Source organism: Ipomoea triloba, chromosome 15 (genome assembly GCF_003576645.1).
Source record: "Ipomoea triloba cultivar NCNSP0323 chromosome 15, ASM357664v1".
Classification (NCBI taxonomy): domain Eukaryota; kingdom Viridiplantae; phylum Streptophyta; class Magnoliopsida; order Solanales; family Convolvulaceae; genus Ipomoea; species Ipomoea triloba.
Window position 1 is genome coordinate 1,348,282 of NC_044930.1, and position 27,917 is coordinate 1,376,198.

Sequence of the window (27,917 nt, forward strand, 5' to 3'; positions counted from 1 at the left end):
TTTACAAGAAAGTCTAGATACTACTACTATCTATGAATATGTATCCACTTAAATTGTGATCCAAGCCAACAAAGGACTATAAACTAGTCTATATAAATAATAACTAATCAGTTCAAACTAGGAAGATAAGATTAAATTGGCTGGAAATAAACCCCAATATAATGCCTAAACTATTACCAGTCCCAAGAATAACCTAATATTGTACTCTACCAAACTACATAATGCCTTGTTTGACTATTGGCGGATCAACCATTTTCAGCTCAAAACGCTGAAAAACTTGTTTGGTTAATGGCGGTTTGGAGTAGCGAATTTGCTCCAAACCCAAATCGCCAAGTTGCAAAACGCTGCAAATAGCAGAAATAAGTCTATTCTTACTGATCCCGAGATGATGATCATGTAATATTTTTTAACATTATTGGGCTGGAGATGAAGAATGGGCTTGGCCCAGTAAGTTTGACTTCTTACCTACATGAAACTGTCCAACATCTTATTCTTTTGAACAGACAAATTAGTAGAATGATGATTAACATACAGGTCAACATAGTCAAATTCACTTTGTTCTGTTGCCAACCAGTTGTTGCACTCATCTTTTTGACTAAGTACACACCTAAAGAAACTCAACTCCATTTTCCCATCATTTCATACATACCCTATTTCTTCCCCTTCTCATTCTGTCACCAAATTATGTTTCCAATCACCTTTTTATTTATTAAAATTTTTGTTGCTTTGTGAGATCATTGGGTGTAAAGAACAGTTGTTAGATATATTTATTGATTCAAGAAAGGAGGTTAGAAACTGATGTACACTTTTGACATTATACCTTCAACAAGGTAAGCCAAACTCTAGCTATGAATGTTGCTGCAGACACAAAGGGATGGATAAGAAGAACTAATCTAATGAACCTCAAAGACATTTACATTCAAATATTTATGTTGCAGCGTCTTCAGTTAATGCAAATTCAACGGGTTGTTGCGATGCAGCTTCTACTGCCGGAGTTTCAGAATGGCCGGAAGTTGCTGCTTCGATTGCCGGAGTTAGGGGTGCGGGCTGAGAACGGGTATAGTGAAACTCGATCTGAAGCCGGTGATGAAGAGGCACCGATGTTACCAGACCTCTCTTCATATCTGCCTGAAGTTCTCTAATCGGGATGGCAGCCAAGAAGTCCTTTATGTAGCGTTTGCACGACTCTTTTCCTCGACAGATGACTTCGTTCTGCTCGGTTTTCGCTGGTTCCTCGAGCCCTGAGACCGCCATTTGAGCGTCTGAAGAAGCCTCATCTGAATTGGACGGGGGAGCATTAGCATTAGCGTTCTTTGGTTCTGCAGCGGGAGAAACAATCTGCAGCTGGTTTTCGTCTGATGATTGTGCAGCCTCCTCGGGGAGTTTATAGACGGATGTGTCCTTGTCAAACTTTAGTATGTAAGCGTAGTTACAGCCTTCGTAGAGTCGCTCGCCTAAGGTGTCGATGATGTAGTAAGCTTCGGGTTCGATTTTGAGGACGAAAAAGTGGTCATTCCAGCTGACAATGTAGACTTGGGGTTCATCGCTATTCGCACAATCCATCTCAGCACGGCTGATCTCGTCCCAGATACTGTCAAACGACATGGCGCCATGCAAGAAATCGAATCTTCCCTCGTCTATCCCATCGGGGTGGAAAAATCCAATGAAGGATTTCGATGGAACTACAGAGATCGATCGGATTTTGGCTTGGAGGACAGTCTCCAAGTCGAAGTGCTTATCAGGGAACCTTTCCCGGTAAGTTTCATTCTGACACAGATTCCTCCACTCTAGAGAGCCTTCTCGAATCAAGCTATCGAACTGCGACTTAACAGGCATCAGATCGCAATTGGTTTGTAACCAATCGGCAATAACAGCAACGAGCGCTGTACATGCACTTTCCCCGGCTGCTTGCTCACTTCGCTGATCAATCGAAGCAAAAAAGACCTGCGTTTGAAGCATCATATGCCCATCCCGGCTCGTAATATCTTTCTGTTCCCAGCATCCAACAGCAAAACTATCATCACAAAACCCCGATAACGAAGATTGATTTGCAATAGTGTCTTCCCCCACTGTCTGCCACTGCAAAATACGTTAATGTCACCCATTAACAGACTTGGAAGAGCACAATGGCCCGGGCTAAATATAACGCCATTACCAATTGAGTCTTTAAGTGCCTCGTAAAAACAAGCTCGACAATTTGACAAAAATTTATGCATCTAACATGTTCAATCTCATGAAAAAAAAAAAAAAGAGTTGTGCATCAGAAATTAGCAGAGCTGGAAATAAATGTCGGTTCAATTAACCTAATTCAGTAAGAAAAGGCAACAGATATCGAAGATCCTTACCCCAAACGAAATAGATTCATCAGAACTGAGCTGGCGACGATCATAGTCAATGTCATCTCCACCGTCTTCCCAATAATTCTTCTTCAACAATGGCTCACCCTTACCCTTAGGAGATCTGAAGCTCAGCTTCCTCTTCCTCCAAGGTAAAATACTACGTTTCGAGTTTTGCAAAATTACGGGCACAGGAGCTTCGGAGTTCCAATCATCCGCATTTGAGCAGCCAACATCCGACCTGCGGTTGCTATAGTAAACCAAATCCTCGTCCTGAGCACTGATCCTCGTATTGGAATAAAACAATGCCCCCGCAAAATTAGCATAGGCCAATGTACCATAACTAAATGACTTCCTAACCGGAGAATCTCCCTTTCCTTCGTCCAATTCCCCTCCATCAAGCCCGTCAAGTGACTCAGTGTCAAAAGGATAAGCGTAATCGCCCTCCTCACTCCTCGACCACCTGCAATCGCTGCTATCTTCCTCCCGACAAGGCTTTTTCGCTCTCCTCACAGATACATAATCCGTGAAAATCTTTACCTTTCTGAGACCAGCTTTAAGGGCAGAAAGTTCGTCTTTCTCTGATGTTTCCCCCGGTCTAGGCGAGGATAGCACCGACGTAATTGGCTTCTGAACCAACTCACCCGCCTCTTGTGCAGCCATTACTTCCAATAAACTGAGACATATCTGCAAGAAAACTCAAGGCAGAGATTTAGATACACCACAAACAACACTTTTCTTTCTATCGAAACAACTGTGCTACAAGACTATTACATACACAAAGGGCGGGGCGAGTCTCTGATCCACTCCCGGAAACCGCTAGGGGAATGTTCAAGCTAAACTCTTTCTCTTCTGCCTTGGCAGCAAATTCAGCAAGGTTTAAGACTGCTGTTCCAACAGTATGAACCTTATTCTTAGCTCCTTGATTTGACACCTTAAGAAATAAGAACAGACAGAAACCAAAGAAATCTCAGCAAAAACAAAACAATATGCAAAACCCATAACACTAATTGTTTTCATCTAGCAAATGTGGACAAATCTGAACAACTAAAAAGCTTACAACTTTACTGCATTCCAAAACACCCCACAGTCCCTAAGTCAATTAATTTCTCCAATTTCCCCATTTTTCAGATCAGATTAAACATTATTCTTCAATTACTCCACTAAGATAAGTGAAACCATAAAAATAAAAAATTTCCAAGAAAAAAAAAATTAGCTCACATTGAAAAACACAGTGAAGCTGATCTCCCAGGGATGAAAAGAATTGTCTCTGCCAGTGAGATTGCAGACATTCTGGAAAGCCTCATCCCACTCCACCAAAACGGCGCCGTCTGGCCCATTCTTGACCCCTTCTTCTTTAGTGCAATTCCTCTTCACCGTTCTCCTAAACGAGCTCAACGCAACCCTGGGCGGCCCTTTCCACCCGATCTCCACCGAAGCGCCGCCGCTCAACCAATCATCTCCGCCGCCAAGATTCTCGAGGCGCCGCACCACCAGCCTCACCTCCAATTTCTTGGAAATTAACGGCGGCCATGGACGCCACTTCATCATCTTCGCCACCATTTATATATATAATCAAATAAAGTTGAGATTTTTAGTGGGTTTTTTCACTTTTTCTCCTGCGCTTTCTGGGCAATGGGTTGGGTATAGGATTTTGGGAATTAAGTTTGTGGGTTTTGAGATTTTCCCATCTCACGGCGAGTCCAGTGGGGAGAAGAATATGCCGTTACGTTTGGGTGATTTTTGAAGATCTGTAACATGGGGGTTGCGTATTCATATACAGTGAGACCAGCACAAATCTCGGGAGATTATGTTCAAGGTTAGATACTAGTTAAGGATGAGTAATTCACTCTCCCCCACACAATTACATTTTTTACTTTTTAGATTATTAAGGGAATCGTTAAAATGAACAGAAAGATTCAATCAGATCAAATAATAATATCTGTTAAATCTTTGATGATAAATAATCAGATAATTACATGATCATATTAATATACTAATTAAGGATGAGATTTGTTACAGTTTTATGATATTCACTCCTGACCACATACACAATTACATTTTTTTACTTTCAAATTATTAAGGAAGTCGTGAAAATGGATAGAGTAATTTAACTAGAGAATATCTGTTAGTTGAATCTTTGAGAATAAATAATCAGATAATGTAATTATATTATGGAAAATGCTATTGGAATTTGGAAGTAAGCTAGTACTAGTTAAGGATGAGTATAATAATACTTCTCACATTGACACTCGCTCACACAATTACATTTTGCTTTTAGATTATTAAAGGAATCGTTAAAATGGATAGAAAGATTCAAACAGATAATAATAAATGTTAAATCTTTGACATAAATAATCAAATAATTACATGATCATAGTAATATACTAATTAAGGATGGGAGTTATTATATATACATGATCATAGTAATATACTAATTAAGGATGAGAGTTATTATAATTTTCTAACATTCACCCTCACAACATACACACTTTTTTTTTTTAGATTATTAAGGAAATCGTTAAAATGGATAGAGTAATTCAAGTAGAGAATATCTGCTTAAATCTTTGAGGATAAATAATGAGATAATGTAATTACATTATGAAAAATGCTATTGGAATTGAAGTAAGTTAGTACTAGTTAAGGATAAGATTTATTATAGTTTTCTAACATTCGTTCTTGACTACGTTACATTTTATTTTTTTTTACTTTTAGATTATTAAGAAAATCATTGAAATCAATAGAGCAATTCAAGTAGAGAATATCTGCTAAATCTTTGAGGATAAATAATCAGATAATGTAATTACATTATAAAAAATACTATTGGAAGTAAGATAGTACTCCGTACTAGTTAAGGATGAGATTTATTATAGTTATCAAAATTCACTCTTGGCCGTATAATTAGATTTTCACTTTTACATTATATATTAATAAAATAGTTAAAATGGATAGAGAGTTTATTAATTCAATGTATGTTGTAGAAAGTTATATTTTACTCTAAAATGTACCCTCTCTACCGTGAGTAACAAATATATGTTCTCTACCATGAGTAATAAATATTGAACAATTACTTTAAGGTTAACTACAAGTAACAGAGTTTATAATACTCAAAAAAATTCAGGAATTCTAAAACATTTTTAAAAAATTGTTAATTTAACATCCGAACATTTTTTTTTTGTTTTTTTTTTTCATTATGAAGTTCACCTCAAAACGTTTTGGGAGAGTTTTGGGTCAAAAAGCTTAGCTTGGAGACTTATTGACACTTGAATAGCACTCAAAATGCAATAAATAAAGTTGACTTACCTAAGTTCTCATCAGTCGCAACTAATAACAACCTGACATAAAGTTTCTTTATTTCTTTCTGTTATGTCTTTGTTGACTTTTGATAGAGATGAGTTAAATTCGACAGCGGTTGTGCTTTCTGGCCTCAATAAATCAAGTTCCAAATGTGACTAAGTAAGTGAAACATTATTCTTATATTTAAAGGTTATGAATTTGATTCTTGTCAATATATTTTTGGTCAAACTTGTCATATATACATGATATCTCTAACGAAATTTACCTTTCTTACATGATTTACACAGTGCACACTTTTGAATAAGTAGCTTCGAGTTTTAATTGTCATTAACAAAAATCTTATTGATCTTCAAGGTATAAGTCTTATTGACTTGCTTCCAGTAACATGGTTGAGGTTTGATTTCGACCATAAACATTGAGGGTTTGAATTAGGCTTCATGTGTATAAAAATGTGCAGTTTGGTGCTTTGGCTCGGTTCCTTTTCATAATTAAGCTTAGGGGTGGTTCATAAATTTAGAATATAGTCTGAATTATCGAGAAGTTTCGATTATTAAAATAAAAATTAATAATTATTATCCACTATGCTATTTGAGTGGTAAAAAGAATTTACCAAGTAAGTAATTAATAATGGAAGAAGCACTAAGTTACATGTGTAACACATGGCGTTGCCACCAAATGGTATCGCTTACAAGTGTGGGGTTTGAGTGGGGATTATTATCATCAAAGAGTTATAATTACACTACACGTATTTATATTATATTAATAGATAAAATTATTTATAATGTGAATTTTATGAAGTTATATGTTGTGTTTTGTTGGCAAATTAAATACAACGTGCATTTTATTTATGTTTACAATTACATTGTAATGTACAACACCACAGCGCACAACTTATCACCAAGAATTAATGTGAAAAATGCCTCAACCCTTTGGCTCATACCTAAGAGCAACCTCAATAAAGAGTACAAAAAATTAAATCTAAGCTAATTTAACCTAAAATTATGAAAATAATTAGTAGGAAATAGCTAGGGTTCGAGTAGTGTTCAGAACCCATGACAAATGATAGAAAATATGTTATTTATAGTCTGGGAGTCGCGCGTTAGTAAGTGCATAATTGTTCATATTTATACACTATACTTAGCTTTATTTTTCTTAAGTGTTATAATGGTGTTCAAAATGATCTTTTTTTATTCATTTGATCAATTAACTAAGCATAATTCATCATCTTTGAGTAGAAGTCAATGATTTTAATTTGAAACATTTTAGATGCATTTGCATTCAGTCGGTCGCCTTTGAATGGACAGGGGTCACTAGTATTTGACATTGCTTGCAGAAAATTGGATGGACGCTCACAGAATCCTAGTTGACCTGCATCAACAAATTTTTGGACTTCAATATTTCAAAATAACATGTTTATGAGTTTAATTACAACTTTTGAAAGTTCATAAGTTTAATTAACTTTTTGCGTAAAGTTTATGGAGTTCAATTGACTTTAAAAAGAAAAAAAACTTGTGTGCACAAATTAATTACGAACTCATCGTACGTGTGCATGTCGCTTTCTGTGTTTTATCGTTGTCATGTGTTAGCACTTTACGAAAATGTTTTTGAATCATTTATTTATAATTCCACGCACAACCCCAAAAAAGACATTAACATTATAATATATAATTTAATACGGAGAAATAAATTAATAATACTCGTACTTCGAAACCATAAAGCTCAGAGCATGCTGTGCTTGTATGTATATGACTATATGGCGTTGTGCCTACGGAATTTAATAAAATAAAATAAAATAATTTAAACAAATAACACCGACAGCCTGGCTATGGTTGTTCGTTGAGTTTAAGGTGCCTGTGAAAGCTTGACTTGCTATTTCTTTAATTCACCGCCACAGTGCTGTACAGTTGTGCGTTATGATTCTGTTTTGTTTTGTTTTGGGTTCATTTAAGGGTTTGTTAAGACAAAGAGTGCTTTACACAAGTCTAGGATGAAGCCAATTGAGTGAGTAGAATACGATTTTTGTATATGTAAATCACGTGTTTAATTATTATAAATATTCTTTTAATGAAACTCATGACGAGTATTCTTAGTGTAATTTACTTATCATATGTGATGTGTAGCCTATTACATAAATTTTATGTTTACTCATTACATATCTTTCGGTAGTGATTACATGCCGGGATTCTTTCGTCACCCAAAAGGAAATAGACTACTTTACACAAGTACGATGATCGAAGAAAAAGCATGAAATGTTTCATACACCTAATTCATACAAGCCCAAATTATTAACTTTCACACTTTTATTGGGCTTTAAAATTAAATGTCCAATGCTAGGCCCAGATTTGAGAGATTCAAATTGATTGTTTTTAAATTTAAAAAAGAAAATTAAAAAAATCCAACAATATCGATAATTGAACATGTGATAAGGTTAGAGATACATATTAAAAAAAAAAAAAGTAATGCTATTTTTATACCATGGACCTAGGTCTACTTGTATTGTAGACTTTGATTAAAAAATAACCTCAGATTTTGTATTTGTATTTGACACATCTGTACCGTTTTTGTACGTGTAGTTATCATATTATGTGTCAGCAATTATCAAGTTATTTGTTTACATGTATAAAAACCGTTAACGGTAGATGCTACACTTTAATAAAGATGGACAATTTAGATAAACTTTAAAAATTTTAATAAATCACCCTTCATCAAAACAAGAAAAGAAGCATGTGTGACAGATATATAACATTTCTTTAAAATGTAAGATGGATAATACAACGAATCAATCAAACACATTATTTAACATTATATATAGTGCAATATTACCTTGCAAATTCCAAATAATTTAAACCAAACTCTCATTGTGGTGCATCATATCATGCATGCGTGCAATGCAAGCTTATCAAAAAGAATCATTAAGCAGGCGCACTAATTCTTGGAAATCCTTGGTAGAACTCCCATTGGGTTTCACAGCCTCCAAAGCTTCTCCTTTGAGCTTTACAACATTTTCCTTTAGTAGCTTGCCACGATCACTATCAAGAACAACACTCAAGACCTTCATTGTCTCATCTTTGGTAAAGATCCCACCTTCAACTTTCACACCAATTTCCCATACACTCTCCACAAATCTGGTGTTTATTTGTTGATCCCCATAGAATGGCCGGCAAATCATGCACACCCCGAACGATATGGCCTCCAGAATCGAATTCCACCCGCAGTGTGTCACGAACGCTCCAACCCTAGGGTGCGACAACACTTGTACCTGCATGGCCAGATTTTAGAGCATGCAAGATAGGTAACCATACAAGACCTCAATATTTAAAGGACCCAATATTTATTTTTGACCTAGTTACTTAAAGAAATAAAAAAAAAATTAACAATTAATCGTAAGACACATAAGCTTTATTCCAAATCCCTTCTCTCTCTTAATAATAAGCACCTAATTAATTGAGCTTTAGCAAAATCATTCTGTTCCTCATAACTTTACAAATGATGTCTCAAGCCCTGAATCTGCAGAGATAATTTGAAGTAAAAACCATATGTTTTACGTATTGATTTTAAAGATTACGCTTATACTTTTTGGTATAACTTTATTTATTTATAAGAATGGGATTACGAAAATTCAAAAACAAGCCCTGGGTACCTGCGGGGCCCACGACACGATCTTCCCGAATTCTTTGGTTCGTTCAAGAAACCCTTTCGGCAGGTGCTTAACGCCGTGGGGTTTAAGGGACCAAAGAAAGGGTGCCCTTTTGGCTTCTAACGCTTCTGCCAAGCCCACAATTTCGTCCGGCGGCGGCGTTAGGGCCGACCCGAAGCTAAGGTAAACCGCGGGGCTTGCCGGCGGGAGACTGTCTAGCCATGGAATGCAGTTGTGGTCGTCGGAGATGGGTGGTTTTGGTGTGCCCGGCGGCCGCAGGATCATGGGACCAATGTTGAACACCTTTTGCAGCTTTGATCGGAGATCATCGGTGATGGTGGGATCTAGCTTCTGGAAAGAGTTTAGGACGACGGCGTTTGCGCCAGGTAACTTTAGCGCCATGTTGTAAATCATTCCGGGGAATGACGCTTGCAAATCCTTGGCAAGAATTTCTCCCGGCATTTCGCCGATTGATACTTCTGACATTCCTGGGATTACTTTCAGCTTCTGCTCCAAACCGTTTCCTGCAACGTTTACAACATCCCATGTGCTTAAGAATTCAAATAGGAAAATAGTGGGTGTACTCTTATTTTCTACTTGCAACTTTTACTCTTACACACATAATATTGATGTACACACAAATTAAAAAGTTCATATAATAGAATTCATTCATATATATTGAAATTGACCCAAGAAGAGAGATAGATCCTCAAAATATACAAGGCTCTATAGTAGAATTCATATATTGAAATTAACCCAAGAAGAGAGATCATCACAATATAGGGGACCCAAGTCCAAGAGTGAGGACGAGATGGGGGACCAAGCACGGCGTGTTGGACCAAAGGGCACAACCGGCAGGGGACAGTGGCTCCCGAGAGCCAACAGTCATTAGCACCTCAAAGTGTGTCTCTAGGTCCCTGGGGTCGGCAGTCCTAGGTCTAAATTCAAATATATTGAAATTGACTCATAAAGTGAGACCCTCAAAATACACGGACCCACGGGACAAAAGTTCAAAATGGACCAAGCACGATGTGTAAGGGCACAACTAGGGGACGGTGGCCGAGCCAACAATCATTAGCACCTCAAAGTGTGTCTCAGGTCCTCGGAGCTGGCAACAACCAGGGGATAGTGGTCGGGCCAGCAACCATTAGCACCTCAAAATGTGTCTCTGGCCCCTAGAGCTTGCAGTCTTATGTCCAAAACAATAAGTATTGACTTAATATATTGGTCCACTATATGTACAATTTAATTTTTGAGTGCTAAGCAAGACTCTATGTTAATACCGTATTCACCTAAACTCAATCTCATGACCTTACATATATGATTGCCACTATATGTGACTTGACCAAGTTGATTGCTACTTACCATTTATTTATCTTACTATTTTACCCATATTTCTTAATTCCATAAGATAACATGAACAGAAAGCGATGTTTACCGTTTGGGTTTGCGCCGACTAAACTTCGAACAAAATCGGTATACAAGTGAGCAGAAACAGAGCAAGCTCCGGCGGTCCAAAGAGCAATCCAAGGAACGCCGCCTCTTTCCGCCGCCAAGTCACCGCCGAACCACAGAAACGCATCCGTCAAGAAACACCCAAATTTGGTCCCCATTTCCGCCTCCGCTTCCGCTATGGCCGTCTGGTAATTACCCGGCATCGCCATGATGAACTCCTCGTGGATCACCGACGCCTCGCCGGCGACAGTCCCGTCCCCAACGTCGTACGCCTTGATTTTCCCGGCGCCCGGGTTCCGGTCTCCGAACAGAGTGGAGTTTGAGTCGTGATTGCTGAAGAAAGAAAACCGTGCGCTTGGAAAGGCGGCGGAGAGCTTCTCCACGAGGCTCAGTAGAGGGGCCGCGTGGGTACCGAACGGGAAGGCTAGGACCGCTACATGGCACTCTGAACTCCCCATTTTTTCCGGCGAGAAATGGTTTTCCGGCTGAACACAAGTTGACTTTCACTAACACCTTTAGGCATGGGGTATATATACACGATGACTCAGGGATAGAATGGGAAGTAAATTGACATTTTCTCATTTTTATTCAACAACTTTTGAATTGAGATAAAAAAAATTTTAAAAAAAATCAATCTTGGTTATAATTATGAGTTATGACATCTACATCACCATTTCATGTCATTGAAAAAACTTTAAAATGTGGTTGAGAATAATTAAATTAAATTAATTTGTGTAATAAATTAAATTTATAACAAGGCACTATACTGTAACTATATCAATTTAATAAAGTTTCTATTATTTTATTTAATTAAATATTAAATGTGTGCGAGCACATATATATATATTTAAAAAAAATATTTCAAGTTTATTCCTATAAAAAATTAATTTAGAAACTCTTTTTATAAATTTAATTATTTTTTTGCAACTAACCTTTATTTTTCCCGAACAATTTTAGTAATAATAAGGTGGTTAAGAGTAAGTATTTATTTTAGCATGACACAATGGCTTTAAATAAAAATTAAAGTAAAATTAAGGGGGTGTTTAGTTGACAGATTTTGGTATAAGGTATGGATATTAAAGTGGTTATTATTGTTTGCCAAAAATTACAAAAATTACTTGCGATGTCCTTCTCTTCCATTATTCTTCTTCTTCTTCTCTTTCACATGAATATGTAGTTGAATTGCCATTATTGTTGGCAGGTGGAAATTGACATTTCATAACCACGTCTAAACTACCATATATATATGTATGTGGCCAACAAGGGACCTCGTCCTCTACGACGCACCCCAAATTATTAAAGTCTTAATTCGTGGTAGCATGTTAACCTCAAGTTACGCTAAAAAAAAATCTATGCGACCAACTTAATCAAAATGGTGAATCTCTAGTCAGATGACACGGGTCAAGAGAAAATATAATATTTATGTTGATAAATGTAATACGAAGTATTAATTATGAATAAATTATTGTTGGTTACGTACTTATAAGAGAAAATGTAATATTTTAAATTTTTGAGAAAAAAATTGAAATACATTTAAATTAAAATGTACGGAGCAATATTTAAGGGTTGAACAGTTCTTTATGAAAAAAATTGCAATACTAATCAGTGATAAATTGATTGATGGTTGCTTATGAGAGAATGTATACGTAATACTTAAGAAGAAAAATGTGATACTTTTGATAATTAATGAGTATCTACTATTCTAAAAAGAGACAAAGAAAGTCAGGCCTATAATGGGTAGAAAAAATGACTGGTCAAATTATTAAATCAGATGGATAGTTCATATTGTCTAAATTTATATCTATATGATTAGGCATTAAATTTTTTGGTAAATATTATCTTTTTCGTTAATATTCCGTTAACTTTTAACTTATTAACAGTTTCTATAAGTAAAGTCTGGTACCTCATCCCAATCAAAGTTGGCATAATTGTTAAATATATACTATGAATATGTTAGAGTATATTAATCAAAAGTAAGTAACTCACTCTATTACTCTTATTAAATTAAATAAATTTGTAGTTACAACAAAAAAAATACATATGCATTTCTTTAATTTATAATTCGATGTCTCCTTTATTCAAAAAAATCTATTCGTTATCAGAAAATTTAAAAAGAGATATAATTTCATTAGTTATATTGTCTATATTTTTTTACAATACAAAGATTCCTTATCTTCAAATTTATTAATTAATTATATTCACTACATTGTTCATTGTTTTTTTAAACTATATTGTAATTAAATATCAAAGTTATACTAAAAAATAATGTTGTATATTTATTTACCAAGTATTACGTTAATAACATGGAAAAAAAACAGTTTGAAGCCAATCATATTAATTAACCAATAACCACTTATGGAGGATTTCGTGACAAAGAAGACATTCAAATAACTCAATATTTAAATTGATTTAAAACTGTATTCATTATTAAAAATGTCAATGTAGGGCAATATAATATTTTGACACACCTGATGGATTGAAAAGATGCTGAGACTACAACATTGTTGGAATCAATCTTTTAAATTCATAAAAAGAAGAAATTTAAAAAATAGCTACCATTGTCGCATTCATTTTCTAGAATCAACCTGTTTGGATTTAAAAACAAAATCAACATCGATCTTTGACAACAAAAATAATTGGTATATAGGATGTAACCACTGTTTAAAAATGTTTATGCACAAAGTGACAAACTATTTAACTGCATGAATTGTAATGAAAAGGCAGCCGTGTGTATATACTCCAAGATTAGTATCAAATCAAAGAAAAAATTTACAACATCAGTAGAAATAGATGTAAATCCACTAGAAAGATAATATCAAACAAACACATTATTTAACATTATAATGCAATATTACATTGCTAATTCCTAATAATTTAAACCAAACTCTCCTTATGGTGCATAATGCATGCATGCAATGCAAGCTTATCAAAAAGAATCATTAAGCAGGTGCACTAATTCTTGGAAATCTTTGGTAGAGCTCCCATTGGGTTTCACAGCCTCTAAAGCTTCCCCTTTGAGCTTTACAACGTTTTGTTTTAGCAGCTTGCCACGATCACTATCCAGGACAACATTCAAGGCCTTCATTGTCCCATCTTTGGTAAAGATCCCACCTTCAACTTTCACACCAATTTCCCATACACTCTCCACAAATCTGGTGTTTATTTTTTGATCCCCATAAAATGGCCGACAAATCATGCACACCCCGTACGATATGGCCTCCAGAGTCGAATTCCATCCGCAGTGTGTCACGAAGGCCCTGACCACGGGGTGTGACAGCACCTGTACCTGCGGGGCCCACGGCACGATCTTCCCGAATTCTTTGGTCCGTTCAACAAACCCTTCTGGCAGGTGCTTAACGCCGTGCGGTTTAAGGGACCAAAGAAAGGGTGCCCTTTTGGCTTCCAACGCTTCTGCCAAGCCCACGATTTCGGCCGGCGGCGGCGTTATGCCCGACCCGAAGCTTAGGTAAACCGCGGGGCTTGCCGGCGGGAGACTGTCTAGCCATGGAATGCAGTTGTGGTCGTCGGAGATGGGTGGTTTTGGTGTGGCCGGTTGCAGGATCATGGGACCAATGTTGAACACCTTTTGCAGCTTTGATCGGAGATCGTCGGTGACGGTGGGCTCTAGCTTCTGGAAAGAGTTTAGGACGAGGGCGTTTGCGCTGGGTAACTTTAGCGCCATGTTGTAAATCATTCCGGGGAATGGCGCCTGCAAATCCTTGGCAAGAATTTCTCCCGGCATTTCGCCGATTGATATTTCTGACATTCCTGGTATTATTTTCATCTTCTGCTCCAACCCGTTTCCTGCAACGTTTACAACATCCCATGTGCTTAAGAATTCCCAACTTTTAATTCTACACGCAAAATTTGATATAGACACAGATTTGAAAGTTCACAATCCATTCAATATATTGAAATTGACCCAAGAAGGGACAGCCTCAAAATATAGGGGCCCTATAGTAGAATTCATTCAGATATATTGAATGACCCAAGAAGAGAGACACTCCAAATATACGGGCCACAAGGAGTCCAAGAGTGAGGACGGGATGGGGGACCAAGCACGATGTTTTGGACCAAAGGGCACAACTATGCAGGGGACAGAGGCCCTCGAGGCCAACAATCATTAGCACCTCAAAGTGTGTCTCTAGGTCCCTGGGGTCGACAGTCCTAGGTCTAAATTTAAAGTATATTGAAATTGACCCAAGAAGAGAAACCCTCACAATATACGGGACCCACAAGACAAAAGTCCAAGAGTGAGGACGAGATGGGGACCAAGCATGTCGTGTTGGACCAAAGGGCATAACTAGGCGGGGGACAGTGCCCGGGTCAGCTGTCATTAGCACCTCAAAGTGTGTCTCTAGGTCCCCGGGGCTAGCTATCCTAGGTCCAAAACGGGGAGTCTTGACTTAATTGGGACATTGGCCGAGCCAGTACTAATTTGCAACTCAAAGTGTGTCTCTATCTTGACTTAATCTTTTAATTCACTATGTACAATTTATTTTCTTAAGTGTTACTCTATATCAATATCGCCTCCACTGAGTCTTGATCTGATAGACCTCCCTATATAGGAGAGTCCCTACATATCGCTGGACCACAATTTCATTGGCTACTTACAATTTATTTATCTTACTATTTTACCCATATTTGTTAATTCCCTAAGATAATATGAACAGAAAGCGATGTTTACCGTTTGCGTTTGGACCTGCGGCGACTAAACTTCGAACAAAATCGGTATACAAGTGAGCAGAAATAGAGCAAGCTCCGGCAGTCCAAAAAGAAATCCAAGGAACGCCGCCTCTTTCCGCGGCCAAGTCGCCGCCGAACCACAGAAACGAATCCGTCAAGAAACACCCAAATTTGGTCCCCATTTCCGCCTCCGCTTCCGCTATGGCCGTCTGGTAATTACCCGGCATCGCCATGATGAACTCCTCGTGGGTCACCAACGCCTCGCCGGCGACAGTCCCGTCCCACACGTCGTACGCCTTGACTTTCCCGGCCGCCGGGTTCCGCCCTTTGAACAGATTGGAGTTTGAGTCGTGATTGTTGAAGAAAGAAAACCGTGCGCTTGGAAAGGCGGCGGAGAGCTGCTCCACGAGGCTCAGTAGAGGGGCCGCGTGGGTGGTGAACGGGAAGGCTAGGACCGCTATATGGCACTCTGAACTCCCCATTTTTTCCGGCGAGAAATGGTTTTCCGGCTGTACAGAATTGAAGTTGATGACTTTCACTAACACCTTTACTGGGCTATATATATACACCATGACTGAGGAATAGAATGGTAAGTAAATTGACATTTTCCCATTTATATTTGAACACTCTCCATAATTTTACCATATTGTCATCATCTAAAGGTATACATACCTAGAGATGGCAGTGAACTGATTCAAAGTCAAACCAACCCTTAATTAGTCAAGAAAAAAATTTACTTAGATTCGAACTGGTTTAAGTAGACCTAATCCGGACCGGAACTGTTTGATAAAGACGGGTTCATGTCCTTTAAAAAAAAACTCGGAGTCCAGCCCACACCGGGCCAGGACTAGGCCTGAGCATGGCCCAGGCCGCTAACCAGCCTAGGCACGGCTCATGCCCTGGCCGGACCTCCCGGGACCAGGCCCGGCCAGGGGCAGCAGCCCCACGTGGCAGTTGTTCAGTAAAGAGGGATTATGGGTGCAAGAGCTTGCACCCATAATCCATCATCTAATATGAAAAACAAAAAAAATTAATTAGCCTTGCGCCAACTACCAGGCAAATGTTGCACCAATGCAGTTTGGCCGTTGCACGTTGCAACCAACATTGGCCAATGCAACAGTCAAATGTTTGGCCAATGTTTACCGGTTGCACTAATATTACATTTGATGATATAAGTATAACATTTACGCATATAAATATGATATTTACAAATTGATTTAACTCGACCTGACCCGTCTAGAAAATAAGGATCCGTAAGATGTTCTCATACAAGTGTGACCCAAATATTAAATATTAACTTAAAAAATTCAGAATTGTAAATTGTATAAAGATTTAAAGAATCAAAAACACAACTCACAAAGTATTAATAGAGTACCTGATTTCGAAGTTTATGAATATTTTTTATATAGACTTCTATAGAGTCTTGTAAAGTTTTAAAAAATTGAACGACTCTATTAAAGTAAATAAAAGTTTATTAAAATCTATCATTTTAAAAGTTTACAAAAGTCATTATTGAATGCATCTCTTCAATGTGTGTTTAAATAATTCTCGAGGAGCATTAAAACTTTGTGAAACACTAACATTTAACATACATAGCCAATTACTTCCTTCACAAAAATTACTTGCGATGTCCTTCTCTTCCATTATTACTCTCCTTCTCTTTCACTTGAATGTATATATAGTTGAATTGCCATTATTGTTGACAGGTAAGGAAATTGACTTTTCTTAACTACACGTCTAAACTACCATATATATGTATGTGGCCAACAAGGGACCTCGTCCTCTACGACGCACCCTAAATTATTAGGTACCAAACACCTTATTAAAGTCTTAATTCGTGGTAGCATGTTAACTTCAACCTACACTAAAAAAAAATTTCTATGTGACGAACTTAATTAAAATGGTGAATCTCTCATTAGATAACATGGGTAAAAAAATATATATATAATATTTATGTTGATAAATGTAATATTAATTATGAATAAATTGATGGTTACTTATAAGAGAAAATGTAATATTTTTAATTTTGAGAAAAAAATTAAAATATATATAAATTAAAATGTACGTAGTAATATTTAAGGGTTGAATAATGTTTTATAAAAAAAAAAAAAAATACCTATCAGTGATAAATTGATTAATAGGATAGTATGGAATTGTTCATCAACCATTCAACCCTCCCACTTTAATTTATTATGCAATGCTCTTTTACGTGATAGTGATTAACGATACCTGATTTGTTTGAAAAAAATAAGGTTTGGTTGCGGTTTACGTTGGTTGAGGCGTGCAACGATCGCGTGAGTGAGACCACGTGCCAACCATCGAAGCCGTGACAACCATCCACTGATCCACCGTTTTGTCCTGTCAATTATTGTACCCAACAACTAACATTCCAAAATCATAAAATATTATAGGCACGGACATCTATATATTGCTTGCACTTTGTACTTAAATGAATACGTACTTAAATCCTTTTTATCCATCAGTGTTGGAGCAGTTATTAAACCATTTTATTAATACAAGAAAAAATAACGTCATATCAAGAAACAAAGTCACTCAAACTACGGTTATATGTAACACTCACCACTATTAACCTTATATGTGTATATATTATTGTTGTTTCTTGTAGTGCACAAAATTGACAATCAAGAAAATTATGAGACTCATGAAGGCATATATGGTTGCACATTATTGACTTTTGTTACCAATTAGTAAGAGAAATAGGGTTTTAGATTAGAACATTAAAAGTCATGCATGTAACTAACATGCCTAATGAATCGTGTGATGATATAATGTAAATTATATTAACAATTGGAAATGTTGTAATATGCACATTTGTCAACAAGTTAATAACTCTGTAGATTGATTAGCTACACATGCTATTTTTGAATAGCTTAATCATTATATCTGAAAACGTCCTTACAATTTATTGTTTTTGTGTGGTTTGTTTCGCAATATTTATGATGTTATATATATTTTTTCTTTTCTTAGTATTTAAAAAAAAAAACTATAATATGACAATTAATGGCCACTAAAACCCTAATATAATTAATGACCTATTACTAAAATAAAAATAAACAAAAACTAAATACTTCAATTTTCTTAAATTCACGGGGTCTTTCTCCGTCCATTTAACGGTTCGGATCCACCCACGTTCGCTCCGAGAGGCAGAGGGGGAATCGTCACTTGTGAGAATCAAACCCGGGTTCTCCCAAAATTTTTTCTCACAAAGAGAGCTCATTTGTCACTTAAACTACCCCATTGGGTTACAGTTTTGCTAGTCTAACTACTAGGTAGCCTACCCTAAGGGCTAAGAATATCTATTGACGTTTAAAGCCCAAAAACGGTTTATGGGCTAACGTTTATTTTTATAAAATGGTGTGAAGGCCCACCCAAGTTTTACTCTTTTTTTTTTTTTTTTTTTTTTTTTTTTTTTAATGTAGAATCCAACCATCAACTTATGCGATAGTAAAGTTAGAGTTGTACTACACCTTTACTATTGCATAAGTTGATAGTTTTCTTAAAAGAAAAAAGACTATCGCATATATATATATAAATAATCATTTTGAGTTTAATTGTTGAGGTTGTTAAGTTGTTTTAAGAATTTTTATATTTATGTCAGTTTGTTCCCTAACATATGTTATTTCTCTGATTGTTCTGAGAAAGGATAGTGGGGCCCGGTGATTTAGCAAGTCCAACGCTGTCAACTTCGTAATTGCCTGAAACAGAAAGTCAAAGGCTACGGACAAGTTTATGAAATTTTAATAAAATATTCTAATTCATACTAATAAATAAAACAAAGAAAAAAAAAAGTCAAAAGTGTCTTTCAAAACCGTGATCATGTTATATTTTTCTCTTGCAGATTTTGGTGGAAATTCTGATTGTACACATTGTGATTATGCAAGGAACCTATTGTGATTATATCTATAATTCTACAAATTTAATAAAAGTCAATAAAGTTAAGCCCGGATGATTTTTATTTATTTATTCACATTTCCTAAATATATATGTATTCTGTCAAAATATAAACTTCAGTACAAAATATTTCATTAACTATTTGTTATTCTTTAATTTACTTATTGATTTTCATAAGGAATATAATGTTTTAAGTTCGAACTCCATCCCAATTAAAATTGACATAATTGTTAATTAGACATATATTAGAGTGTATTAAAAAAATATAATATAAAATTTAACATGAACTTTGGTCAATTAATTAGAATGACACATTTGGCATTGATGAAATAATGATGCATCTAATTTATAGTATATATTTAACACATATGAGAAAGTGTGCCTATTATCATTGTCTTTTTAGAGATGGAGGATTTGGTTATATTTTTGAATGTATACTGCGTCAAGGCACTAAAATTGCATTGAAACACACCAAGATTGATATACTCCAGGATATTGAATGATATTTTGATAAATTTTAAAATATTAATTTAAAAATAAAAATTAGGTATTGGACTATTCACGCAATACGCGTGAGGTAACTAATTTATTTGAGTTTTCTTAATAGTAGTTTTTTAAAAGAATTTTTTTACTTTTTTTTTTTTTTTAAAACAGAATTTTTTTACTTATTATTATTATTATTGACAAAAACCCCGGTTGAGCAACCGCGCGCTGGGGTTGCTAGAAATCGAATGCAGGTATGAGTTGACTTGCAACGTAGTATAGTAATCTTCAGTTTAAAGTCTATTTGTTTAAATCTCCTTAGCTTCTACTGGTTTGGTAGTTCCTAATTATGGATTTTGTTGTGCATTTGTTACCTGTTATACTTCCAAAGCTTTCTAACTTTATACTCAAAATAGTAAGTCTATATGATTAAGCAAAACACTCAAATTAAAAATTAAAAAAAAAAAAAAAAACTTGTGTGAGACTGTGTTACGGATCCTTATTCGCAATACTTATATTAACAAATGTAATACTAAATCATAAATAAAATATTTATTACTTATATATGAAAATGCAATACTTTTGAAGAAAAATATAATACTTTTGAAAAAAGTAATACTTTTACATTCAAATGTAAAAACATTACATTTGTTATCAAAAGTATTATATTTTCCTTATAACAAAGACTATTCCTAATTAGTATTACATTTGCTAGTATAAGCTAAGTATTAAAATTGTATTTTGACCCGACTCGTCTCACCAATAAAGATCCGTGAAACGATTTCACACAAATGTAACTAAAAAAATTATAGTGTATATATATAATTATATAAAAAACAAATAAGCAAATAATCATCCAATTAATTGGCATGCATGCAACTCAACTGACATTACAAGAGAACTACAATCTCACCCAGAACACATATTCCAATAGCCTCAAAACTTTCTCGTAAATTAAAGTACAAAACAACTATTATATCTTTTTTTTTTTGTGCCAAAAACCTTGTGGTTTAGTGACACTCGGTGGCCCGTTTTACACTCCCACATGAATAACTGTTGACTCTTTGTGTTTCAGTAGGTCGAGAAGAGTCAATAGTCCTAACAAAAAATCATATCTCTTTTTTACCTGGACTCTTAATTAGCTTGCGAATGATAAAAAGAAAAAAAAATATTATGGTGCATATAATTGGGAGGATGGTGAATGATTTGCCGTTACTGCGGCGGCGGAGAAGCACACTGGAATAGCGCCCGCAATCCGGCTTTGATTCGCCGGAGAATGCAAGCGAAGATCTTGCGTTTGACGCCTCCTCTCACCGGAGTGACGAATGTCGACGGGAAATGTGCGCCGTTGCGCCGCCGGAGTAAGGACGACGGAGTGCTGCAAAATTCCTCCATTATCGATCACTAGCTTAATTATTTCGATATGATCTGCGGCTTTACGTTGCTGCACTCAATTAAAACGGAGATAATAATGAAGAGATTGCCGGTGATATATATATAGGCATATATTTTGTATTTACATGCCAGAATTTCCAGGAAATTTCAGCGGGAGTACAGTGATAATATGATGACCGGAATGTTTAATCTGAAAAGGAAAATGGACTAGAATGTTGGGGGGGCGCCCGTCCCGTCCCGTCCCTGCCCCCATTGATATGCATGATGGGACATGAAGCCATAAAGCTAAAGCCGCGTATACCTTCAAAATGGCGAAACTTCATTTCTAGGTAAGAACAAGTCTATTCGCTTTCATAGTTTGAACTAATTAGTTATAAGCAATCTAGTTAGGTTGATTTCCTTTGCCAAACTAGTTAGGTTGATAATACCGGGCATAACAAAGCAAGTATATACTATAAAGACTTAGAGTAATGGATACCAATTTCTCTCATTATTAAAAAAAAAAAAGTTATTAACGCAAATATTATGGTCATGTTTGGTAAATGGCTGTTAGCTGATAGCTGTTAACCGATTGGGTTAAAGGGTATAAATAGTTGATAATATTAGTTGATTGTAGAAAAATGTTTGGTAAATTAGTTGTTAGCGGGTAGCTGATTCGTATAATTTCTTTTCTCAAAAAGTAATGTTTTGAATTTTAGTATTTTGGAGTTACAAAAAATTGATTAACTGAACACTTATATTAATTTTTAACCAAGTCAAATAGCTAATAGTGATCAAATAAGCTAAAATTGGCCGATAATCTAACTATTTTACTAAACAGTACCTATATATTAAATCAAAATTTCATCTGTAATAATTGGTAAGAGACACATCGATTTTAGTTAATGGTACTATTATATTACCCCAAATTAAATTACTACTAGTTAATAATAACCTTATTGTCTAATAACACGAAGTGATTCGGTCATGGGTTCGAATTTCAATAAGAATAATATTAACTCTATTGAGTAATAAAAAAAAATGATACCCTACTACAAGTCAAATCCTAATTGAGTGTATCCACCCTCACAAACATCAATTAATCATGTGTATATAGGATTCTGCGCATAAAATAATTATTAAAATAATGATAGATGTCAACAACTATATGAATAGGCTAGCTAATTGAAGGGGAAATATATTACAGGTTTGCATGTTTCCCAATAGTTTCTCTATAAATTAAAGAAACATCAACGTGTCCATGCAGTTCGCTTTTATATTTCCGATTCGATTAAATTCCAAAAAAATAGATACATTATACAATTAAAAACAAAAGGGAAAATTTAAAACTTATAAACAAATGTTTTAAAAAAATAATACAAAGGAAAGAATAATTGAATTGACAAATAAATGCTAACAAAACAAATGGAGTATGTAAAAGAAAAGAGAGTATATGTGAGTTCATCACGTTGCAATATGATCACGAATGTCAATGTAACTAGGTATATATTCTTATATCTGCTCGCACGAATTTAGCTCACTAATTCAGTAGTTAATAATGTTTGAAAGAAGAGATCAAAACTCGGTAGCTTAGTATATATGGGAGATGATTTATAACCTTGATTGGAAATTCAACTTTTTAGGATAAGGTATTCTTATATATATATATATATATATATATATATATATATATAGGGTAGGGTTCTAGTGAGACCACTTGCTTAGGTAAGATCGTGAGATCACATCTTGTGCATCCATGTAATACTTTTTAATGGTACAGTTTAGATTGATTGACACACACACTTCATTCGCACACATTTAATCACTGTTCGCACACACTTCAACTTGAAATCTTAATCAATCTAGACCATTAAAAAATTTTGAGATCAAATAATCTTGTACATCAATCACCGTTCGCACACATTTAATCACCGTCCGCACACACTTAATCACCATTCGCACACATTTTATTACCATTCGCACATACTTCAACTTAGCATCTTAAATCAATCTAGATCATTAAATTATTAAATGGATACACAATCTCACGATCTTTCCTAAATAGGTGATCTCATATGATACTAACTCTATATATATATATATATATGTGATTGTGAAGGTATGTAGAGGCGAAAGAGAAACTGGTAGGTTATTTCCCAGAAAGTGCAAAATGTATGGGATATATCGTTTCTGTGTGCTGGGAGATAATTATGGAGTGGTTTTGCAGTTTAAGTAAGCAATTACAACATCTCCAACCTGGAAAATGGCATATAGGCAAAAAATATTGACGCAAATTACCTCCAATGAACACATAAAAACACCAAAAGTTTTAGGCGCAGTACTGTTCATGTACAGCAAAACTTTGATAATCTCTTTTTTGCTGTTTTGCCCTTAGTCTTTTTTGACAATTCCTTTTGTATCCTTTTAGTATTTATATATATTTACATATTTTGTTAAATAGTTAAACATAAATTATATATTAAAGAGTTGGACGAATTAAACCCTAAGGACATATTTGGTGTCAAGTTTAAATTTATCTCACAATACGAGTACTGAAAGACGTATGCAAAAGAAAGCGGCACACTAAAATCTGTAAGTGCGTTGTAAATATTTAATTCTTTGTTAAATTTGTAGGTATTTTGCTGTTCCTTTTGTACTGACAGGAGTACTGACAGGAGAGATTTATACTTTAAAATTAGATTGACATTTTTGTGAATGATTAAAAGAATGTGTGTTTGTTTCATGATCTTGGGAGGACAATTTTGTCATCAATGACACCAGCCGGGAGTCCAACGTGCACGTGTGTCGTGTGAGACCATCTATGTTTGGATTCATGCAATCATGCGTAGCTTAGAAGAAAGTCTTAATTACATATTACTATATACCGACCAAAAGTTGTTGATTACAACATGCATTCACATTTGATTGATTAACCGAAATTTTATTTTGAATAATATATATATTAATTGAGTCGTCCCTCCTATAAGAATCACTCTTAATATGAAAATGTGAATACTAATATAGATCATTAAATCAGAATGATGTACGGCTGAGATTAAAATAAACAAATCACATGGATTAAAGAAACACATCCCTCTCAAATTTTAGAAAATATAGAGGTGATTAGTCTTATTAGAAGTTGTGCATTCCTATATTGAATGTCGTGCGTCGATAACTCTCTAATTGTGCATTCAAAGACTGCCAAAAGATCTTACAATGGATATTCCAATATCCTACGATGCACCACACTAAGTGTACTAATGTAAATCTCACTAGCATTTGACGCAAAACTCACAATACTAGGTTACACAACCAGCACACCCAAATGCACAACCGTACTATCCAGGCATGTGTACATATATGTTAGGAAATAATATTACGAAAATAATATTTCCAGAAAAAATTAACAAGCACAAAATACGAAAGGAATTTCTTGACAAGGGTAAGCTTGAGTCGTGTACTTACTACACTATCCTTAAAACCTTATTTGCTACCTCCCACGGTGTACTTACTACACTATCCTTATCATACAAAAGGAATGAAAGAGATGAAGCTAGACTCATCAATTCGACGAGAGGGAGAAGCAACCTCAACATCGCAAATTATAATTAAAATAAGAGTTAATTCCAACAATGGTCCTCCGACTATGTTGATTTTCCAAAATTAGTCGCCGACTTTTAATTTGGACAATTTAGGTCCCTTGACTTTCAAATTCTTTTCAATGTTGGTCCTTTCGTCAAATTTTGGTTAAATTGAGGTCAAATGAAGGGGTAAAATTGTCCGTTTACTTGTATACTCGTATTTCTTCTGTCCTATACGCTATATATATGAATATAATATCAGTCGAAGAGACATCGAATGAGATTATATGGCTTCGGTTGAGACTTCGACTGAGATTATATTCATATATACAACGTATAGGATATGAAAAATACGAGTAATAATACACTAAACATGTGAACGGACAAGTTTACCCCCTCATTTGACCTCAATTTAACCAAAATTTGATGAAAGGACCAACATTAGAAAGAATTTGAAAGTCAAGGGACCTAAATTGTTCAAATTAAAAGTCGGCGACTAATTTTGGAAAATCAACATAGTCGGAGGACCATTACTGGAAATAACTCTTATTTTAATTATAATTTGCGATGTTGAGGTTGCTTCTCCCTCTCGTCGAATTGATGAGTCTAGCTTCATCTCTTTCATTCCTTTTGTATGATACTGTTAACACTTCCTCCTACACTTGTTTGTAGCATCTTTTCACTGTCATCTTTAATGCTTTAATTTGCCTTTATCACACTTGTATCTACTCTACAACAACCTCAGCTCGGCTGACAAATTTAATTCATTAAGTGGTGGATCCTTAATTTATCTACCCCTTAATGAAAAAAAAAAAAAAAAAACTCAAAGAACAGTGATGAAAGGGCACAGACTTCCGGATTCCACTCGAGATATTTAACACAAAAAAACAAATGCATGTTTTCCAAGACCAAACACAAAAAAACCCCTTGCACGCTTCCCACTACTTTATACTCCGTATTTTTTTTCTCCCACTACTTTATATAGATTCCCACTTTTTAGGCTAAGTTTTTTTTAATATAATATTCTAATTCGTAGTAATAAATAAAACACAAAGTTAAAGGCTGCGGAGGAAGTTTATAAAATTTTAATATAATATTCTAATTCGTAGTAATAAATAAAATAAACAAACAAAAAAGTCAAAAGTGTCTTTCGAAATCGTGATCATTTTATACTTTACACTTGCAGATTTTGGTGGATATTCTAATTTTACACATTGTGATTATTCATGGAATCATTAAGAGCTTTCTTAATAGTAGTTTTTTAAGAATTTGTTTTGACATTATTATTATTATTGATTTGGAAAAGAGAGGGGGTTTGACATTAAAAAAAATTATAATGGTGTGGATTTTTTCTTTTTTTTTTTCTAATTTAAGTAAGTTTCACCAAAAAAAAATAACAAAAAAAGTAAATGATTTCAATAGCGTCTAGGCTTTTTTGTAAATTAAAGTACAAGATAAGTAGATAACTATCATATCTTCGTTTTTTTTTTTACTAGGAGTCTTAGCTTGCGGATGATAAAAAGAAAAAAATATTATGGCATATATAATTGGGAGGACGGTGAATGATTTGCCGTCACTGGAAGAGCGGCCGCAATCCGGCTTTGATTCGCCGGAGAATGCAAGCGAAGATCTTGCGTTTGACGCCTCCTCTCACCGGAGTGACGAACGGGAAATCTGCGGCGTTGCACCGCCGGAGTAAGGACGACGGAGTGCCGGTGCACAATTTCTCCATTGCTTTTTTCTATCTGCGTTGCTGCCCTCAATTAAAATGGAGATAATAATGAAGATATTGCCGGTGATATATATATATATATATATATAGGCATATTCTTACATGCCATAATTTCCAGGAAATTGCAGCGGGACGGGAGTGATATGATGGCCGTGATGTTTAATTTGAGTTGGTTGACTTGTGTTTCATTCTCTGAAATTATTGAAAGCAAGGATTGATGGAGACTTCAAGCCATAAAGCTAAAGCCACGTACCTTCAAAATTATGGCTTTTATTTTTGTTTGATGATATATATATATATATATATATATATATATATATATATATATATGCATGCAGATGGGACATAAACCCATAAACCTAAAGCCACGTACCTTCAAAAAAAAAAGTCTACCATTTTACAAAGTAATTACATGCATGCATGTTTTACCACCAAATCATCCCAATTCAACCCTAATCACATCACAAAAATTTACTCAGCATTTATTAATAGCAGCCTGACCTAAGTTGGTCACACAGTTGACTTGAGTTTTAAGGTCAATTCTCCATACATTCTGAACAATCTATTGACTTTCATAGTTTGAACTAATCAGTTATGGACAAATTAGTTAGGTACAAATTTCTCTAGTTAGTAAAAAAATAATTCATTAGCAGACATCTTATATATTGAATCAAATTTTTATCTGTAATTGGTATGAGACGCATCGATTTTGGTTAATGATAAAATATTATTACCCCAAATTAAACTAGTACTAGTCAAATCCTAATTGAGTTTATCCACAGCACAAACATCAATTAATCATGTGTATATAAGATCGATATTCATAGGATATAGTATTGTGCGTGTATAATAGTTATTAAAATAATAATGGCAGATGTCAACAACTATGAATAGGTGCTAGCTAATTGAAAGGGAAATATATCACAGATCGATTTGCATGTTTCCAGATAGTTTCTCTATAAATTAAAGAAACGTCAATGTTTATTTGCAATATTTAATTTAATGTTATATATAAAACTTATTGATTTAAAAACTACATTAAAAGGACCATTAAAACTAAAAGGAGTTATTTAAAAATTGTAATGTGATAAATATATTTGTAGTAAATTAAAATAATATATTTCCTAGGTGTACGTGAATGGTACACCTAAGTGGGAGACAAAAGAAGTATATTCATTTCATTTGACTGTTTCCCATTAAGTTAACGTATCATTATTGGCTTTAATTATTTTTATTTGCATATATTATATATAGACGTTTGATAGGGATATATCATATATGGAACTATTGCTTGTTTACTTTTTATTGCAAAAGGAAGCCACACATGAAATTATTGGGAAGACCATTTGGTCTATCATGTCAACACGTTTAAACAACTTATAAATTAAATGAAAATGCATTGACAAATTAAATTATTGCACTCT

General features: G+C 34.9%; 3 protein-coding genes across 6 annotated transcripts; all 3 read right to left on the reverse strand.

Annotated features, from left to right (window-relative positions):
- Nucleotides 1-750: 750 nt before the first annotated feature.
- On the reverse strand, nt 751-4,140 carry LOC116007693. Of its 4 annotated transcripts, none has more exons than XM_031248440.1 (5): nt 3,558-4,140; nt 3,115-3,270; nt 2,346-3,023; nt 2,156-2,230; nt 751-2,073 (listed from the first exon to the last, which is right to left on the reverse strand). In XM_031248440.1, exons 1-5 carry the CDS (start codon nt 3,897-3,899, stop codon nt 928-930), a joined length of 2,397 nt encoding a protein of 798 aa, XP_031104300.1. In that variant the 5' UTR covers nt 3,900-4,140; the 3' UTR covers nt 751-927. The 4 variants fall into 4 exon arrangements, with proteins under 4 accessions (XP_031104300.1, XP_031104299.1, XP_031104302.1 ...); XM_031248439.1 differs by having other exon boundaries at nt 751-2,079; XM_031248442.1 differs by lacking the exon at nt 2,156-2,230.
- Nucleotides 4,141-8,356: 4,216 nt separating this feature from the next.
- Nucleotides 8,357-11,229, reverse strand: LOC116006041 (anthocyanidin 3-O-glucosyltransferase 7-like). The gene is made up of 3 exons (XM_031246290.1): nt 10,709-11,229; nt 9,274-9,794; nt 8,357-8,892 (listed from the first exon to the last, which is right to left on the reverse strand). The coding sequence occupies exons 1-3, from the start codon at nt 11,181-11,183 to the stop codon at nt 8,533-8,535; spliced, it is 1,356 nt and encodes a 451-aa protein (XP_031102150.1). The 5' UTR covers nt 11,184-11,229; the 3' UTR covers nt 8,357-8,532.
- A 2,264-nt stretch (nt 11,230-13,493) lies between these two features.
- On the reverse strand, nt 13,494-16,066 carry LOC116005478 (anthocyanidin 3-O-glucosyltransferase 7-like). Its single transcript, XM_031245679.1, has 2 exons — nt 15,413-16,066; nt 13,494-14,529 (listed from the first exon to the last, which is right to left on the reverse strand). Exons 1-2 carry the CDS (start codon nt 16,014-16,016, stop codon nt 13,652-13,654), a joined length of 1,482 nt encoding a protein of 493 aa, XP_031101539.1. The 5' UTR covers nt 16,017-16,066; the 3' UTR covers nt 13,494-13,651.
- Nucleotides 16,067-27,917: the final 11,851 nt, after the last annotated feature.